Raw genomic sequence first — 20,932 nt, 5'->3', positions numbered from 1 at the left:
ATAAGGAGCAGAAAAATGTTCAAAACAAAATCCTTGGAGGCATTAGAATTATTAACTTCAAAACCATTGTATTATTAAATTTTGGCATAAAAAGGGCTGGAAATTCAGGAATGAATACAGAATGAAAAATTATATTTGGAGATTTTAACACCTATTAGGCAAGGTGGCTGCAGTGGATAATTAATGTCTGGTCATTGTTATCTATTCACACCCGGAACCTATGGCAATAATTCCATTGTTATAGGGACTTTCCACTTACAAATTTTGTGAGCTATAATTTCTGAGCTGGCTCTAAAATATAAGGCCTTTAACAGTTTCTGAATGACTGATATAGAATAAATATGCACAGCAGCATTGCTTGTTTCATGAGTAAGACAAACTTCTGAAATCAAAAATAAATCCACTTTACATCCAGGGAGTTTGCTTTTTTTTTTTATTTGGAATGAGTTCAACATTGCCAGCTTTTATAATCTCTCAGTCAAATGTCCCTTTAGCACCATGCTTCGTGTAGAGAAGGCACCTTTGGGAGCTGAAAGATCTGGTCAATGTTGCCACAGAACTACACTGTAAATCCCCAAAAACATGCAAATAGCAACTGGAGGTAAACTGACAATCATAGGATTGGATAGTGGCAACCAAAAAATTTTGTAGGCCAGACCATGACAATTAGCAAGAGCATGATCACAGAGAGGGGATGTAATGTTCTTCAGTGGAATCTATTTATAAAGCAGGGAATCTGACATTCACTGAAACATACCCCAAGGAAGAATTCATTAATGCCAGAAGGACCACCTCTACCTCTACCAGGCTGGAGAAGCCACAAGAACTACAAAGGAGAAGGAATAGAGAATACTTACACCCACAAAAATAAATTAAAAAAATATAGGGTCCAGAATCTTAATGCAAGATAATCTTGGATCTGGGATGGCAAAACTGCTTAACATGATACATTAAGTCAGAATTCTGCCAGTAGCAGCCTTCAAGATTGCAGCAGTAACACCAAGGAACAACAGGCATTGCCATTAACTGGTGATAACTAAACTTGTACACTAAACACTAGAACAATGCCTCAATCAACCTGGCTACTATGTATCCACGTGATCCTTTGTAGTCTACAGGGACAACATGAAATGGATACACTCGATAATTTAAAATTTGCCAAAACATATACACACAATTTATATAAACTCAGTAGGAAGAATCAGAACATAAAAGCATTCTTATTTAGGAGTATTACAATGGAGACCTAGGATCCTCCTAACCTCTATTGAAAGAGCTATTGGGTTCCAATGATCCACAACTTAGAGCTCCCTTAAAAGGGAAGGATCCAGACCTCTGAAAAGGCAGCATAAAGAGCTACCATCTGTGGAGTTTGGGGTTCATGCAGACATACCAATAACCCATAGGGCATATTTATAGAGAATGAATAAGCAATTTACCAGATAAATGACATTACTTTTACACAAATAAGGCCATTTTACTCTTGCCTATTTATAAAAGTGGAGATTAGGTCCTTTAAATGAAAACTGACTGCCATCTGCGGAAGTAATAAACAGCCGCTACATGTAGGTATATGGGACACAATACCCTTGCATTATTTGGGACATCCACTTACTCCCTTACCACTACTACTTCAAAAGTACCAAAGATTATGCAAGTGAATGTTTTTAATCACCACTTTCAAGGTACCTCTATTCTTCTTTTGTAGAAGCCAGTAATTGAAACCTGTTCCCACCAAAACAAGGCATATTGTTGAAAAAATTGAAGGTAAATCCAAAGGTTTGATTTGCAATCCCTTTACATGGCTATCATGGGAACAAGTGTCTCCACTGGAAAATTTCTTCTTTTACTGTTCTGATAGAAAACCAAACTTTTGGATTTACCCTAAATGTTTTAATCAATATGCCATATGTTGGGTAAACCAGTGCATACCAAAACCTAAAGATTTGGTCTGGACATGAGAGTTGAAGCCCTGAATATGTACAGATCACAAATGTCTTTCAGGACATGTCACAAAAGACCCAATGCATTCACCAATTACATTTTATTGGCTGACCAGCTTTCATCTAAGCTTGAGACTTAATGCCAGTGCTGCTTTTCATTCGGAGGATGCACCTAAAGCTGTACGTAAATGCCACTGGTTTTACAGAACATGTGTCCAGGTACCTTATGAAGTGGTACATTTTACAAAATAGGAGTTCATTTAATGAGCATTACAAACTGCAATGAAATACAGAGCATGTGACAACTCTTGAAATAAAATGTAACAATTTTACAAGAAAATATATAAATGAAACTTTATTTTTTTTTTTTTAGCAGTAACTACACAAGCCTTATGCACTTTTGGAGAAAATTAAGGTTCATGTTTTAGACACGAAGTAAAGAAAAGCAGGCTCTGCTATAGTTGAACTGTAAGTAGTACTGTAGTACTGTAGTAATGTTTTTGTTCTTAGGAAAGAACAAATTCACACTCCTGTGTGAAAATAATTGTTCTGGCACCTCCAAAACTTTCAGTCTCCAATGTTCTTTAAATACACTGTTTTGCTCCACTATGTATACAAAGTTGTGAAAAAATACTTCTTGTCCTTGAGTAACCTTGACCACATCTATCAAGTTGCTACTTCCCACTCTAAGCTTCAGCTACAATCAAGTCTCGAGTGACCTGGAATGCAGCTATTAGGGAGCCAAGCTGTATCTTCTCACTGGTCCCGGAAGCCAGTCTGTATCTGTCAAAAAGTAAATAGAGGTTATTGCAGACTTGTGTATATAACGTGACTAATGGTAATTGTCAACAGCAGATAAAGCTAAACAAGAATTGCTTATTTTTCTTGTTTTATAGTAGATTTAGCTAGAACATGTATTTTTCATAATTCCCTTTGTATTTCTGAATTTAAAAACAAAAAACAAAACCCAATAGGGCAGAGTCAGAGAAAATTCACAAAACAAAAGTAACATTTATTTTTGTAGTAGCACAATATTTGTGCTTTTCAATTCAAATTGTATCTTTTCGTATATGAAAGTAGGTAGTAAGAAATTCAGGCCCATTCACCCAAAAAAAAATCTGTGTGGCATATCCTAATCAGTTTAACCTGCAACAACAGAACAGGCTAACAAACAGCACGCTATGGTTTTACAGCAGACCATTATTGCTCTTTCCGTTTGATTTATCAGTCTTGCATTTTGTTGGTGTCCTTGTCACCACTGGTATTGTAAAAGTAGCACAAGTTAGTACCTGCAGCCTACTCAGGTTGCAATGGTTGTCCAGATTCCCCAGGATAGCACAAGCATATGTGTTATTGCAAGATTTTTTGTGTCTCCCAGCACAGGAGCCTGTAGGAGATACCAGGCTACAGGCTTTACACATGGCATTGTCATGGAAGGGCAACAACCCAGCAACAAGACTGGTATCTGTACAGGAAAAGCAGAAGCATCGAAAGTCCCCTAAAATGACTTTCAGATGGTAACTTGTGTGCATGTTTCTGACCAAACTGTCAGGAACAGACCCTGTGAGGGTGGCATGGGTGCCCAACGTCCTGTAGCAAGACCTGCATTCATATCCTAGTACCATGCAGCTTAACTGGCATTTCCTAAAGACAGAGAATTGGAAAGTTTGGACCATTGGCATCCCAATCGTTTTCATAGATGGGAGAATATTCATACTGAATATAGGTGACAGATAGGAGAGGTGTTGTAGAAAAAGTTAGGCTGCCTTAAAAAAAATCCAGCATGGTTGGTTTGGCAGTGTGTCATTGATGTTCCTGGGGGAAGATATGCTAGGAGGGCAACACAGACCACCTTCACATGCTAGCTAATAGTACCTGACTGCTATTAGGATGAAACCCTCAGAGCTGTTGTCAAACCTGCAACTCTGTGGTGTCCGAGTTTCTTCTTGTGTAGGACAATGCCTGACCTCATGTGACCTGAGTGTGCAGGCAGATCCAGAATGACAAGGGCATTGATGGCATTGACTGGCTACCATGTTGCCAAGAACTAAATCCAATAGAGACCCCCTTGGGACATTATATATAGAAGCATTCAACTTCACCAAGTATAGCCTAACTGTTCAGGAGCTCACTGATGCCCTGATCCAAGTCTGACAGGTAAAATAAGCAATACTCATTTTAGGCAGTCATTAGGATGTTCTAAGATTAACAGAGTCATCCACATACATGGCCAGTTATTCCTGTATTTGACCCATGTGCAGGCCAGATACATTGGGGTCTAAGAATAGGGCAGTAGCTAGGGACTTTATCACGAATGCAAAAAAACTAACATTTTCCCCATACTGACTGAACCTTCAGCACTACGCCTGGCAAATGTTTATATTTCTTTGCAAGCCCTTCACTATTTCCTGTGCAAAACAGCCCAATGGATATCTATAGGCTGCTTCTTTTTACCTTGTCAAGAAACAACCTATAGACGACAAGTGGAAAATACTCTGCATGCAAAGACTTGCAGCAAGGAAAAACAAAAATAGTTAATGCACCTAATGCTTCATATTTTGGCGAGTATGGGATTGTGAAGGAGAAAGGTGGGTTTTGTTGTGTATGTAAGCAAAGGGGATAGGGGTAAGATTTGGCAATGCACACTTATCCCGAGTGTGATTTGGGGTGGATTTCACTTGCAAAAAGCGGTAATCCCCAGTCACACTCGGGGTAATTTTAGCCCCCCCCCCCCCCTTACCTTTGCCCCGCGCTCCAGCGGCGATCTGCTGGTGCCGCTGTGATGCCAGGGCACCAGTCCGTCGGGGGGCGTGAAATTTAAAAGCAGATTACCGAGTAGTCTGTTTTTAAATACCACCCGGGTCCTGGCCACGCCACTGCTCGCATCATCGGTGAGATGCAAAGCACAATGCAGGACTTCTGCATTGTTCTTCACATCTAACTGCAGATGCAAGCAGCAATAAGTAAATTCTGGGGGTGATGCCAGCTGGCACGACCCCCAGAATTTGCTATTGCTGCTCGCATCTCATGGAAGATGAACATGCACAATGCAGAAGGTCTGAATTGTGCTTTGCATCTCCCTGGAGATGCAGAGCAGCAGCGTCTGTGTGAGGCGGGCGGGACATCTCCACTCGCATCACCTGAGAGGATGTGACATCTTCCGGGTGATGCGAGGGGTGATGTATTCGGGGGTGTGGCCGGACGGGAAATTTAAAAGCAGATTACAATGTAATCTGCTTTTAAATGGTTTTTACAGTAAAAAAACACTATACAACATAAAATAAAAATAAAAGTACATTTTTAATTTTATTTTTAGATTACATTGTTGTCTATTATTTCTTTAAATTATTATTTATAATTATGTATATTATAATTTATGATATAATAAATAAATATAATTATCATACCCGGGAGTTAATCCTAAGAATTACAGGCCCACAAAATAAATAAAAATTTCTATGCAAAAAAATTAGGATCACTTTTTGCATAAAAAAACTGACAGAATTAGAACGCTAGGGGGGTTAAAGAAAGCATGGTATTTTGCTGCAACTAGAAAAGTACTCTCTAACAATACCAGATTATGGACAAAGAAATGTAAACCAAGTCCTTCCTCATGAATAGTCAAATCTCTCAATTTCACAGTAGGGTTGATAATATTTAGTGATATGAACAATCCATCGATTCTTACCACTAGACATGGAGGTATGCTCTATAGACTGTAGACTACATATCGCATCCTTAGTTTTATTCTACAGAATAATATAAAATTCTGCCAATTCAAAAACATTACGTTTAAAACAACTTACTCTATATCGGCCATCTTTGTTAACAAATGCATTCGAATAGATGGTGGAAAGTCCACTGTAGAAATGAAAGAAAAACAAAATTGATAAATATACTATGACTGGTAATTTACTTTTAATTTCTAAATAGTTGCTGGATCCAAAAACACTCTGGAAATGCTTACTGTATTTTCCCCTCACTTGTTGAATTCTACCCAACATAAAATAGTTGAAAACACAACTGAGACAACAGAAGCCCTTGCTTTGTTTGAAATAACATCATTCATGCCTGGACATAGCAGAGAGCAGGGTGAAGCACAATGGAGTCTTATAAACCTGCATCTGACACTTGTACCACAGTTTCTATTTCCAAAGCAATGTAATGGGATGGTGGCTTCATTGAGTTCTGGCTGGTAACTACTGTTTTACTGATAAACACATAAAACTGTACTGTGCTTTATACCATCTGTGATTTTCTACTGTACTGCAAATCTGAGATATACAATGCATTACTGCTGGTACTAATACTATCCAGTACCAAACACCACAGAAACCCCAGTGATGGTCTCATTTACTACACTGTATAGGGGTAATATAGTACAAAATGGTTGTATTTTATGTATCATATCCCTGGATTGGTAAATGAAGCATTTCTACCTAGCACATACCTGCACAGTACAGTGCCTGTAATGTTATTTAGAAGCATCAGCTGATATAGACCTCCAAGATATAAATTGTATTCAGATGAAACAGAAGCAAACAATTTACCTATTACAACAAATATATCTGCAGAGTTAGAGCTCCCCCTAGTGTGACAATTCATATACACTGTTATAAAGGTAGACACCTGAACAAGTTGCTGTGGGAACTGAGATTAGGGGAAAATAACCAAAACATTCAAACAGATGGCACTTGACTTAGGACCGAGTCCCACTGAGCATTCCCCCTCTCCAGCACAGCACAACAAGGATATCTGGTATGCTTTTTACACCAGCTAGTCCCAGGAGAAGGACACAGACGTCATTCCCTTGACTCCAGGGAGAAAGAAACACAACTCACCTTGGCAAATCCAATGTTAAATTAGAAGACCAACAAAACACCCGGCAGCTTTATCACACACCCTATTACTTTTTTATACATTTAGTGTGTATGCATATCACACCCGAAGACACAACAAAGAGAAAATACAAAATATTCACACACATGTAAAGTCACATGGCCCCATACCAAGATAACTTTTGTGTGACTGATTTCCAACCTAAAGACAAACATTCATCTTTAAGTGTTCCTCATTTTTTCATGTTAAAGAGCACCTCTCACTACAAGCTTCTTGGAAACCATACATATGTGTGTATCAAACATAAGGATCAAACGTTAATTAGGAATGCAGCAAAAGAAGGAACATGAAAAAAATCCTATTAACTGGCAAGGAATGAAACTAGCATTTTTTAGGCCAGGTCAACAATGGCAGGTTTCTTTTTTAAAATCATTTTTAGGGGACAAGTGAAACCTAAAAGTGATCGACTAATGCTTCCAATCATCTTAAAGTCACATAATTTACTTTATAAAGACCTACTTGTGACATGATCTGTTTAAAGCCCACTGGACTCACTGATATACTTGAAGAGTACTCACCTCCTGCAAAACACTCTAGGCTACAACTAAGGCTACTTACACACGTCATATGATTCTCATCCAAATAGACAGCAGGTTGCCACTCACTCGTTCTCTTGCATGTACAGCACTTGTTCATGCATCTTTCAGTCTTTTGTCGTTGGAAGGGATGGTGAAAGATCCTTTCCAGTGACAAAAATCTAACATGTCTATGACCAGTGGATGAGCAAAATGCTTGTGCCTACATGTTAAAAAAGAAAAAAGATATGGCATCACCCTTTTCTGATGTAATAGGGTTCAGGTCTAGCAATTGAGCACTGCATCATGGAGCAAAGTCACATTTGTCTCCCATCAGTGAGCTGGAACTGTCTTTTTACAGAACTTGTCCACGAATGCACATTAATCAGCTTTTAGCTATGTAAACCAGCCAGTTTACAGTAAATGCATTTCCCCCAAAAAAGGTGCAATTGGGTGAATTGGTACATTGAAGCAATGCCTAAGCAAGTCCTAAACACATGAACTGTGCTCCCTATCTTCACCCTCAATGCTTTAATTACCAAATTAGGTGTAACTTTATACCAAATATAAAGCATTACTAATTAAATGAAGCCTGTTGGATAACTTCACATTTCTAGCAGGTTCAGTTAAGGGTTGAAAGCTGCAATACCTAGGCATAGATCGATCAGCAGAAAAGTGATTGTGTTACCTCGATGGACATATAGATGAATTTCAGTCAAGATGTCATGAAGAGCCAAGCCCTTTAATGTCTTCAATTCCATGATATCTAAAGATGTTGGTTTTAAAGGAAAACACTTTCTTCTAACAGTGTATTACATTGATCACCCTGGGGACAGTTCCTTCCCTCAGTTTGTGTGTTCAACTAAGTATTATAAAATATATCAAAAGCCTTCATGCTCCAATTCCTGACCTGCGTTTTGGAATCTGGAACCAAATCTCTTACCCAATCTCAGACATAAAATACTACAGGTAATAGTGCAGAAAAATCAAGGTTTTTGTTTTTTTTTTCAATTAAAATTTTATTGACTTGTGCCTTTGACCTGCCAAACATTCCACTTCTTCCCCAAGCTTAACCTGCAGAATTTGTGTGCAGAGGATCAGAGACCAGTGCACAGTAAGTGATTTCTTTCAATACACCCCCCTCCCCCCACTTAATTTTTCCCATCTAGAGGGTTTATTAAAAACTACCTGTTCTTTGTGTTTCTCCACTCCACAACCTCTCACAGCCTGCTAGATTTAGGTGCTGATGGGGTTTCACCTACTTTCACTCACCCATATTAAAATTGTTTCATCCTGTATAGCCTCCTCTCTCTGACCATTTTCACATTACAAAGGTGTACCAAAAATTGAAAAATCTTTATTAACCTGCCTATATAGTTTACCAGTGTCTAAGCAGGAATGTGGGTGGTCACATGGACGACTACATGGGAGAAAAATTGGTGACAGGCCCAAAACTTCCCTGTCATTGCTCCAGCATTTATCTGGGTAAGTTAACTAATTCCAGCTGTACCTGTCTGTACTTACATTAAGTTGGAACACTGGTATTGTTAGAATCATGCATACCTTTTTTGCTAAGAGAACTGCATTACCAGGGAAGTTCTCTGCTCCTGTAACCACTCATATGTCTGCCCACACTCCACCCAGACATAGCTTGCTTTCCAAGAACAGAACAATGGCCAGAAAGCTTTGTATTGCACGGTCAGCACCCATATGCCAACATGCATTTCTATTCCCTGTTGATCCCACTGCCTGCCAGCAAGGACTACACTGCACATACACCTGTATATTTTCTTTAAAACAGAGAAGAAAGCAAGGTAACTTATTATGTCAACCACATTCAAATGTCTGATTTTTTTCCTACTTACCCCTTTCTTTGTTGTAGGTTTACAACCATTTACTTTATGCTGGTAATAAAGAAACTGAAACCTTATTCAATATGGTAGCAGTGCACTTCGGGATGGATGGAAGTTGGGAGCCATGCATCCTGGCATCAAACCCACTTGTCAAGTGACAATTTCATATTGTCCAGCTTTTATGAATCAGTTTCCATGTGTCTGACACACAGAGGACCCAACATTGTTAGGTCTGTTGGTCCCAATCATTATTGCATTACAAACTGTACAAAGGATACTTTTATAGGCTGTGGTGAAATCCTTATTGAGCATCCAGTCCAGAATGTTGGCTATGTCTGATCTCAAAGGGTGCCCAGTGCAAGTATATACTGTATCTTCCGTTACATTTCCATAAGCCATGAACGTACTCTGCAGGAATAATGTAATTCAGATAAATTGTAATATTATTAAATATTTATTAAATATATAAAGTTTACTCAAATAGACTTGGTACTACAAAGTAATTTTACTGGGCAAGTGGCCCTGTAAAGCAGCATTTATTGCATCATATTGCTATGCTCCAAATAACTATTAATGTATTGCTGGTATTCCTAAATATAGTCAGCACGTAAATGGAATTAAGCTTGGCGAATGCCCACCATCCCTTTACTTTAATTATTTCTTCAAAATGAAGGGAGGTTTGTGCACATTTGACTTTACCTAAGTAGAGCAATTTACTTCCATGAAAAATTACATACCTGCAATATATTTAGTGATCTGCGCATGTCCCCACTGGAAAGGGTCACCAAGGCCTTCATTCCATCAGGGCTAATGTTCACACTAATAAAAAGAGGGTTTTCAAATTATTTTGTAAAAGGTACAGAAGTTAGAGATGGGATTTGAAAACAGCTTTTCAAACAAACTAACTTCTCCTGCTGCACTACATGCTCCAGTCGTGGAATCATCATCTCTGAGCTCAAGGGACCAAAGCGGAACCGCGTGCACCTGGACTGCAGAGCAGGAATGATCTTAGACAGGTAATTACAAATCATACAGAATCGAGTGTTCTCTGTGAACTTCTCAATCACTGCAAAGAGACAAATGCAAAAAATAAGGGGAACACGCATTTCATAGTACAATTTTTGTTTAAAAGTTACTGAAGAACCCAAATAGAAATCCACATACCCTGAACTAGAAATTATAACCACACAAATTTCTACACATGTGGTTGGTTAATATAAAACTTTACTCTGAAAGAGCATGTTAATTTATTTATTTTTTAAAGCAACATTTGGACAGGCATTTTGGACAAAATGGGTAAGTGTTAATACCAGTTTCACCCCAATCTGTGTCTTGTTACTTAAAAAAAATGATTGCAGTAATTACCTTACCCAGTCTTTAACATCACTGGTCCACACTTCTCTAGCCAGTAGGAAAGGAATCTTCTCATGAGAATTCATCTGATCTATGTTCCCCAATATTTCATAAATGTAAAGTTGTAAAGTAAGATTGTCTATGCCTAGGCACTGAAGTTTTTTTGGCAGTGTAAACATTTTTTTTGCTGGAAATACCCTATCATGATTGTTTAGTGACAGATGAACGACAAGCACCATAAGCACAGCGTTTGTTCTATGGAGAGGGGAGGGAAGAGGACAAGTGAGGAAGTGACACCCTACTGTGTTCTCCTCCCTTGACTTGTATAGCAGTCCTTCCTAGATCCAGCCAAACCCATGAACCACGTTTGGCAACCACTGTACACGTCAGATTCAAGCACAACCAATTGTCTTGGGCGATAATCATCTGAAGTGTGTACAGGCTCTACGATGTGGGTGAGGCAAGTGTACACTCAAATTTTTTCTTCACAGGTGCTTTGTACATCTAATAGGTTATATATGGGCAGTGGTCCAGAATAAGGAGACCTTGAACTATACTGCCAGGTTCAATTTAAGGACAACTTTATTAAAGGGTTTTGCAGGATCTAAAGTTTTGTGCAATTAGAAATAATTTGTGTTCCCACCACTACTATGCTTCTTCTAGGGGAGTGTTAAGCAAAGTTGGTTGTTATTCACAGTCCGTTCATCCTTTAGAAGAAAAAGAGGTGAAGCTTTTCACCAATGACAGCACACTATAACCCATCAGCATTCATGTCCTGTCTATGAAAAAAGACAGAGATTGTGCTAAATTAGGACCCCAATCTTTCTTTTGCTTTTAATTATCGCACATCATCTAACAAACACTAAGCTGTGTTATGTAGAAGTGTGCATATGTAGAATCCTACACTGTGACCAAGTCTTTTTTTTCCTTCTTTTGAAATACATTTCCTTAGGAACAAACCTTTATTTTGTTCCCACAGCATTATAACAAGTCGCCATAGTAAAAATCATGATAGATATGCCAAATGCAAAAATTCAGCAGATGTAACAAAGACAAGACAGATTGTTATGTCTATCTGAAATTTTCAGAAGATCTGGCAATTTTGTAGCATTTACGGGCATATGGCAGAGGAACCGTTTGTAATTTTACCTCGTCTTAGCGCGTTCTGTGCATCCTGAGTCATTGCATCTGCTTCATCCAAGATCACAAGCTTGAAACCTTTCCTGTAATGGAGAGGCAGCTGTCACTTTAAGACGAGTAAACAAGGCTGCTTTTATCCGTACACTTGATATAATAATATTAAAACAAGAATTTATTGAAATTTATTTAAATACACAATGCTTGTCATGTACCAACAAACAAAGCAAGATATTTTGATATACTCAAGAATAAATAGGATCATCCCATACATCATTCATATGTGAACAGAATAAAGAATTTAAAGAGTCGTCCGGAAAATGTACAGTTAGGCCCATAAATATTTGGACAGACAACTTTTTTTTTCTAATTTTGGTTCTGTACATTACCACAATGAATTTTAAATGAAACAACTCAGATGCAGTTGAACTGCAGACTTTCAGCTTTATTTCAGTGGGTTGAACAAAAAGATTGCATAAAAATGTGAGGAACTAAAGCCTTTTTGTTTTTACACAATAACTTCATTTAAGGGGCTCAAAAGTAATTGGACAAATTAAAAAGCTGAAAATAAAACGTTAATCTCTAATACTTGGTTAAAAACCCTTTGCTGGCAATGACAGCCTGTAGTCTTGAACTCATGGACATCACCAGATGCTAGGTTTCCTCCTTTTTAATGCTCTGCCAGGCCTTTACTGCAGCGGCTTTAGGTTGCTGTTTGTTTGTGGGTCTTTCTGCCTGAAGTTTAGTCTTCAACAAGTGAAATGCATGCTCAATTGGGTTCAGATCAGGTGACTGACTTGGCCATTCAAGAATATTCCACTTCTTTGCTTTAATAATCTCCTGGGTTGCTTTGGGTCAATGTCCATCTGTATTATGAAACACCTCCAAATCAATGTGACTGCATTTAGCTGGATTTGAGCAGACATTATGTCTCTGAACACCTCAGAATTCATTATGCTGCTTCTGTCCTGTGTCACATCATGGATAAACACTAGTGTCCCAGTGCCACTGGCAGCCATGCACGCCCAAGCCATGACACTACCTCCGCCATGTTTTACAGATGTGGTATGCTTTGGATCATGAGCTGTTCCACGCCTTCTCCATACTTTGTTCTTGCCATCGTTGTGGTAAAAGTTGATCTTGGTTTCATCTGTCCAAAAATGTTTTTTCCAGAACTGTGCTGTTTTTTTTTTAGATGTTTTTGAGCAAAGTCCAATCTAGCCTTTCTATTCTTAAGGCTTATGAATGGCTTTCACCTTGCAGTGCACCCTCTGTATTTACTTTCATGCAGTCTTCTCGTTATGGTAGACTTGGATATCGATAAGCCTACCTCCTGGAGAGTGTTGTTCACTTGGTTGGCTGTTGTGAAGGGGTTTCTCTTGACCATTATTATTATTATTATTATTAAACAGGATTTATATAGCGCCAACATATTACGCAGCGCTGTACATTAAATAGGGATTGCAAATGACAGACTAATACAGACAGTGATACAGGAGGAGAGGATGGAAATGATTCTGCGATCATCCACCACTGTTGTCTTTCGTGGACGTCCAGGTCTTTTGGCGTAATATAGTAGCAATTTCTCAGATGGTTTTTTTCTGTTTTTGAAGCCTAAGGATGGCTTGTTTCACCTGCATGGAGAGCTCAACTCCAGGCCTTTCATCTGCTTAATTGATAATGACATAAAGAAGGAATTGCCCACACCAGCACATGAAATAGCCTTTGAGTCAATTGTCCAAAAAAAAAAGTTTCTCACATTTTTATGCAATATTTTTGTTCAACCCATTGAATTAAAGCTGAAAGTCTGCAGTTCAACTGCATCTGAGTTGTTTCATTTAAAATTCATTGTGGTAATGTAAAGTACCAAAATTAAAAAAAAGTTGTCTCTGTCCAAATATTTATGGACCTAACTGTATCTGTTGATGAGGAACTGAACTAAAAAATTGAAGATTTGCTGTGTATTATGGAAAAAAACATAGTCTTAGTTAAATCTACTGTCTGAGTTTACAAGCACTAAGTTTAACTGTCTCGGGGGGGTTTGGCAAATTTACTATAGTGCTGCTCTATTGTTTTCCTTGCAAGAAGTTCTGACATTTAAAGGCCTGAAGACTTTAATTACCATGATGGCCACCTTTACAAATAGAAGAACAAGGCAGTCAGGTATGGGGATAAGTCAGGGAGATCAAAGGCAATACTGATGACTACACCTATGCTTGTCTTTTCTTGGACGGACCTATCAGCCCAATCACCAAGCAGTTTAGTTTCTCTTTAACAGAACACCATTGATATTAACAAGATATTAACAAATACACAGCATAATTTTAAACTTACTTAAATATGGTTCTAGTGCTTGCAAAACTTAATATGGGACCTCTCACAATATCTATACCACGATCATCTGATGCATTCAACTTAAAGAGAAAAAATACAGGAAACAAATTACTTGGTATCTGGTAAGGAATAAAGCATTAACATTTACAAAAATATACTTTATATAAACACACATAATAGACGCAAAAAAAAAATTTGCTTCAACATAAAAATAGATGTAAAATTTAAAATAAAATATATATTAAAAATCCTTGTCGATCATGCAGCCTCAAATTTAGGCTTAGTATTACTTTGGGATATCTGTACAATATAATATCCTTGTTTTAGGGAACATTTTTATGTTTACCTAAACTTACCACAGATTTCTGTACAAGAGATGTTTCCATATGCACTATAAAATTTGAGGTTTACATTTTTGTAAAAAAAATACAAAAAAACAACCCCCAACCCCAACATTTAGCATGCTCCCTTAAATAAGTGAGGTGTACCACTGACCTCTTCTCCCATGGCCGAGCCATTATTGAACCACATAAGGTTTACAATTACTTTCTGCCCTGAAGTAACTACTGGTTCTACATAGATGTAAAGGAGCATAAATGACAGCATGTGCAGACATATGATCAGAGTCTAACTAGTCTAACTAACCTGACTGGTGGAAAATCTAACCCCTATCTGAACTGCAATTTCAGGGATGTGGAATATACAACCTACAAAAAATAATAAAAAAAATAATTGTTGTATATTACAACTTTAAACCTATTCAAAAGCAAAGACATAGAAATGAGTACACTCAACTTTATTGCAAACCTTACTCCCCAGCACCTTTTAGTTAGGCTTTGTGTAGGAGAGAGCTGACTGTGAAGGTCAGGGCATCCTGCCAGCTCTGCTCAGAGGGGAGAAGATTTACACCTTTATTTCTTTTTCCTACTTTGCAACTTTTCCACTGCTGAACCTTTGTCAGTCAGCCAGCCACTTAGTAGGTTTGCTGTATTTTCACATTAACAACTTTTGCAAGGTAAAAATACAACAAAGTACCTCAGGAAGTAGTTTCAGCAACTACTATAAATTGCTTTAGGAAAAAGCTAGATGTTTTTCTAGAAGCACAGATTATACCTGGGTATTAAGGCTTTAAAGTAAAATTAACAGTGACTGTTGATCCAGGGAACATCCAATTGCTTCATGGAAACAGGAAGGAATTTTTTTCCCTGTTGAAGCAAATTGTACCAGGGTTTTTTCTGCATTCCTCTGGACCAACTATGTCTTATAGGGTTTTATGTCTGGAATATGTTTTTTTCCGTAGTGGTTGAACTAGATGGACTTGTGTCTTTTTTCAACCTGCTAAAGCCGACACAAGGGGTTACTGGATACGTATGGCACAAACAACTGGGAACACAAAATTTGTTGCATGTTTCCGAGCCCACTTTTTGACCACCCGGATGAAAGAAAAATTTCTGGAGGGAAAACTGTATTAGAACCTAAATGTATACTCATGTGTAACATGCTATAGGTTGTACAACTTTGTAATTAGTAACCTAATTTGAAAACGGAATAAAATGAATTAAAAGTACACCGACAAAGACCCCAAAATACCTCCAAAACCATAGAGTTGAATTCCTTCTCCTTGTAAAGCTGTTTTGCACAAGCTAGAATTGTGGAAGTCTTGCCTGTCCCAGGTGGTCCATAGAATAGGAGATGAGGTAGTTTGTCTTCACTGATGAACCTCTGAACTAATAAAAGAGGAAAACCATTGAATTTGGGATGAAAAGGAGGAAATAAATATGCACATCCAAAAACCCTTGCTTCTAGCAAGTTGTATCTACAAGATAGCCAACATTTGTTTAAACACTTGGTGTATCAAATCCTCAGCAATCTGAATATTAAACAATGGCAACAAATAGAATAACACCACTTCAGTGAAATAGCACTCTTACTACAATACACATGCTTTAGCTAGAAAATCTTTCTTAAATTATCAGCGTTACTACTTGCAGTTATCTTTCATTGAACCCTAGTAAATATTGATAGTTTCACCAAGGACTGACTCAGTCATGAACAGGATCAAGTAATCCCACCTGGCACCCCTATTAGCTGCCAGTCACTCATGCCACAGCACTTGTTCTTAAAGAACCAAAATTTGCAGATTTGGAATTAGGCAAATCTTGCTAGAGTCCAAAATAGGTAAATATTATTTTAAGGACCATAAAATGCACCTGACCCAAGTTTAAGAGGAGGAAAACAAGAAAAAAATATTCTGAACCAAATTGTTTAAAGAAATATTTATTAAAATATAGCAGAATAATATTTAACGATAGAGAGATTGCACATTGCACATGACAAAGACACATTGCACTAGAAGACTATAGTGACAAGAAAGCTAAAACTCACTTGTCATAGGAGAATGACTTGCTGCACAAGAAACCCAGCACTGCTCATCTCAGACTGCCCCTCCCGCCCTCTCTGCCTCCCTCCCAACTCACCACTGTTACACAAAGCCTGCTAGGAAACAGCAGGGAAGGCACCTGCCGCCCTCCTGCGGCAGTATTTAGACCATAAGATGCACCCTCATTTCCCCCCCACTTTGGGGGGAATAAAGGTGTGCCTTATAGTCCAAAAAAAAACAATATATACAAAAGGAGAAATGGTTCAGGGGAACTTACACAGAGAAGTGAACTGCCAAGATTGAGCTGGGTAAAATATATCTATACAGGTAGTCTCTGTGTTACCCGAAATAGGGATGGCAGGTTTGTTCTTAAGTTGAATTTATCGGAACAGGTACATTATTTTAATAAATGCAATTAAGACAGATGTTTGTCTCAATATATTATTAGGCAGTGTGGTGTCAGTTACTCTATAAAATCCTCACTGTGAGTTAATCACAAACAAAACTTTATGGAGCCTAGACATTCATTAACTTCTGGAGCAAGCTGTGCTTTGATATGCAAAAAGAAACAACTGCAGAGTTTGTCTTGGTCATGCACGCCCAAGCCATCACACTGCCTCCGCCATGTTTTACAGATGATGTGGTATGCTTTGGATCATGAGCTGTTCCACGCCTTCTCCATCCTTTTTCTTACCATTATTCTGGTAAAGGTGGATCTTGGTTTTATCTGTCCAAAGAATGTTTTTCCAGAACTCTGCTGGCTTTTTTTAGATGTCCAATCTAGCCTTTCTATCCTTGAGGCTTATGAGTGGCTTGCACCTTGCAGTGCACCCTCTGTATTTACTTTCATGCAGTCTTCTCTTTATGGAAACTTGGATATCGATACGCCAACTTCCTGGAGAGTGTTGTCCAGTTGGTTGGCTGTTAAGAAGGGGTTTCTCTTCACCATGGAAATTATTCTGCGATAATCCACCACTGTTCTCTTCCGTGGACGTCCTGGTCTTTTGGCCTTGCTGACTTCACCAGTGCTTTGTTTCTTTCTCGCGATGTACCAAACTGTAGATTTTGCCACTTCTAATATTGTAGCAATTTCTCGGATGGATTTTTTCTGTTTTTGCAGTCTAACGATTGCTTCTTTCACCTGCATGAGGAGCTCCTTTGACCGCATGTTGTCTGTTCACAGCAAAATCTTCCACATAGAAGTATCACCCCTTAAATCAGCTCCAGGCCTTTTATCTGCCTAATTGATATAACAAAAGAATTGCCCACACCAGCCCATGAAATAGCCCTTGAGTCGACTGTCGAATTACTTTTGAGCCCCTGAAACAAAGTGATTGTGTAAAAAAAAAAAGCCTTTAGTTCCTCACATTTTTATGCAATCGTTTTGTTCAACCCACTGAATTAAAGCTGAATGTCTGCAGTTCAACTGCATCTGTGTTGTTTAATTTAAAATTAATTGTGGTAATGTAAAGAACCAAAATTAGAAAAAAGCTGTCTTTGTTCAAATATTTATGGACCTAACTGTATATAACTATACACATATTGACACCTATTTACAGCTTATCAGCTTTAATATAGGCTCTAGAATTTTTACCCCCATTGTTTAGTGGCACCAAACATGTTTCACAATTATTATTTATGCATGTCTGTACACTATGCATGTGTGTTTATGTTCAGAGTGGGAGGGATTAAAATTTGTATTTTGTTTTTACTTTATTTGTTCTGAACTTGGAAGGGCACAAAGTTCAAGGAATGTTTCTTGATCTGCTGCAGCTCGCCATCTTGACAACATTTAATGTGATCTCTACCTAACTGGAGCCATGCAAGAGTGATCTGGTGGTTCTACAGCCACTCAGAACACAAAGCCAGGAGCCAGATGAACAAACTACTTAGGCAACGGCTGCTATTACAGCCGTGGCTTTCTTTTACCCTTTGATTCTCACGTGTGTTATTGGCAGTAAAAGCCTTAATCCAAGAGAAACAGTAATTAACTAAAATGTCAGACCTCTCTGTATATTTAATTAATTCATTTGGACCTGTGACATATGTCATAAGACTAGCCCAAACCTCTGATTTGACTTACTTGTGTTTAGGATATCTTGATGTGAGATCAAATCATCAAGAGACTGCGGACGGTACTTTTCCACCCTGAATAGAAATATCAAGTCAAAGATCAGTTGTTCAAATACATACATCTTATCTTACAAGAGAACTTATTTCAATGGGAAGATTTTATTTCAGAATTCCAAATAGGTTGTCCCATATATAAGATAACAAATGGATCTGACAGTCCAGAATCAGGAATAAATTAAGCCCATCTCTTCACAAAAAAACTAGCTGCAGACAACTTTAACCCCATTTTTCTACAACTAGCTCCATTTTTGTGTTCACCTTTACCCTGTAAATGAAGATACATTCACCTAATTCTTCCACCCAGGTTCCTTGACAGCATCATAATTCCACTCATTATCATCCTCTCTTGCGGACATGATCACTGCTTGTGTTGCTCTCTATTGAGCCGAACCTATCATCAAAATGCTTACTTTACAAAAGTAGACAATCCTTTTATGTAAATATAACATTTTTCCTTAACCAAAAAAATGGTGAAGCAGCTGCCACGGCAGTAAAGACAGATTGGGAGCACAGAGCCTCCTGGGATACTTCCCAGGAACTCCCTGGCTGCTTTTCTGTGCATGTCCTGGATCCGGCTAGGATGAAGGTGGATTGCAGGATGGCGTGGGCAGTCAGTAAGAAGAGTCCATGTCATACATGCAGTTATGTGGACACAATGAAAGAATTGGCAGGAAAAATATTGGTGCTTACCGGCAGGTGTCACCTGAATGCAGCTTCATTTATTTTTTTCATGCTAGGGGTCAGTTAAGAGGAAGGTTTGCATTTCCACCAAAGCTTTTATTGGGGAAGAGGGGGGGGGGGATAAATTAGCAGTATAGATTAGCCATGAGAAATACAAACATGCTGGGAGGTGTAGTGCTACACTGTACATATTGTGTATTGCTTAGGTGGTTACAGGTCCTGCAGGTAGAAATACAAACATGCTGGGAGTTGTAGTGCCACACTGTACATATTGTGTATTGCTTAGGTGGTTACAGGTCCTGCATTATATACCAGGCTGGGATTATAAAGCAATAAGGAAATGATTATTAATATGGTATGTAACAATCCCACACTTCGAGTAGTTGATATGGTTATAATGTTTTTTTTCTGTATCTGTCTGGTAATTGTGGTTAGTGGGTTCTATCACTGGGTCTGATCCCAGCGTTGTGATAAGACTGGACCCGGAACCAGCTGGTACCCCCTACCCAGTGCTGCCAATATGACCCCAGGATTTTAATATAGAGTGCTGGACCTGAGCATTCCCCCATTTATTCACCACCATCAGCTGTTCACTGAATTCCCCCCATGTACACATGACATTACACAGTGCGGGTGGCTGCCTTCACCTGAGTACACCATAACAACATACACACCGAGCAGCATTCTCCCTACCATGGCAGGTTCCTGCTCTGTGCGGGCTGTGACTTGGCTTCCGGCACCATGGTAGCGGGGACACCGAGACACAAACACGGCTAAACCCACTGCGCTCTGTCACATCCCCGCGCGCTGCATCAGGGGGCGTGCCTTCTGTTTCCCGCCGTGCGTAGTCTCGGCGCTTCTCGCGAGATCTCCGACACCTTAGCGATTCGCCCGAGACGTCATTTCCTCCTCACAGAGCCGCGCTGTGACTGGGTTTCTCCTCAGGTTTCTCTTTCTCTATGGCTGTCATGTTGTGTTCAAATTTGTAGTCAGGTGGTTTAAAAAAAGATTATTATTTAGCAAAAGAAAAAAACGTCTGCGGTGAATGTTGTGTAAAACACAGATGGCAACATGAGAGGAAGCCGAGAGCATTATTTTTTATAATTTCTCTTTTTTTTTTTTCCCCCTTTTTTTTTTTAACGAATGCAGATGTTTGGGATTCACTCCCCATCCTACCTCAGTAATGTCTTTCTATTCATTTGCTAATTATATACCACAAGTATACATGTCATCTAATTTAATCTATATTACATCTTTATAATATTTTTGGTATTTTAAAAAGCCTGTTTAAATTAATTACATTTTTTTGTCGCTCTCATTATTTTCCCCAGGTGTAGCCAGCAGGGCGGTGCTCTAAGACTGCATCTGCTATCCACCCTGCAAAGGTTTCTGTGAGGTGTGGACATTCTATTGCTGTGTCTAAAATATAACCCTGGTCAATATACATTTTCTTGCCAGATTAAAGTTATTTTGGGTTATGTTTGATTCACAGATTCCAAATACGGTATTGGTTTTACTGGATTGGCTCTAGTTTTTTAAATAATGACCAATAATAACCTCACAGAAAACTAATGAAACATGAAAATTAAACGAAACAAACTAGATATGCCTACGTATACAAAAATAGATTTTTGTAATACCTAATGTCAATATATTCTATATTCAGTGTATTAACAACTAATCACAAAGAAGTCATTGAAAAAC

At 38.5% G+C, this 20,932-nt stretch overlaps 1 protein-coding gene across 2 annotated transcripts; it reads right to left on the bottom strand.

Annotated features, from left to right (window-relative positions):
- Window positions 1-2,283: 2,283 nt before the first annotated feature.
- RFC5 (replication factor C subunit 5) lies at window positions 2,284-20,077 on the bottom strand. Of its 2 annotated transcripts, none has more exons than XM_072415954.1 (11): window positions 19,922-20,077; window positions 18,498-18,562; window positions 15,625-15,761; window positions 14,035-14,114; window positions 11,713-11,786; window positions 10,117-10,276; window positions 9,948-10,029; window positions 9,489-9,618; window positions 8,046-8,123; window positions 5,750-5,804; window positions 2,284-2,726 (listed from the first exon to the last, which is right to left on the bottom strand). In XM_072415954.1, exons 1-11 carry the CDS (start codon window positions 19,969-19,971, stop codon window positions 2,630-2,632), a joined length of 1,008 nt encoding a protein of 335 aa, XP_072272055.1. In that variant the 5' UTR covers window positions 19,972-20,077; the 3' UTR covers window positions 2,284-2,629. The 2 variants fall into 2 exon arrangements, with proteins under 2 accessions (XP_072272055.1, XP_072272056.1); XM_072415955.1 differs by having other exon boundaries at window positions 19,903-20,053.
- Between the last annotated feature and the right edge of the window lie 855 nt (window positions 20,078-20,932).

This window comes from Pyxicephalus adspersus, chromosome 6, assembly GCF_032062135.1.
Source record: "Pyxicephalus adspersus chromosome 6, UCB_Pads_2.0, whole genome shotgun sequence".
In the NCBI taxonomy this organism is placed as follows: domain Eukaryota; kingdom Metazoa; phylum Chordata; class Amphibia; order Anura; family Pyxicephalidae; genus Pyxicephalus; species Pyxicephalus adspersus.
This window is presented reverse-complemented; position numbering and strand designations above follow the sequence as displayed.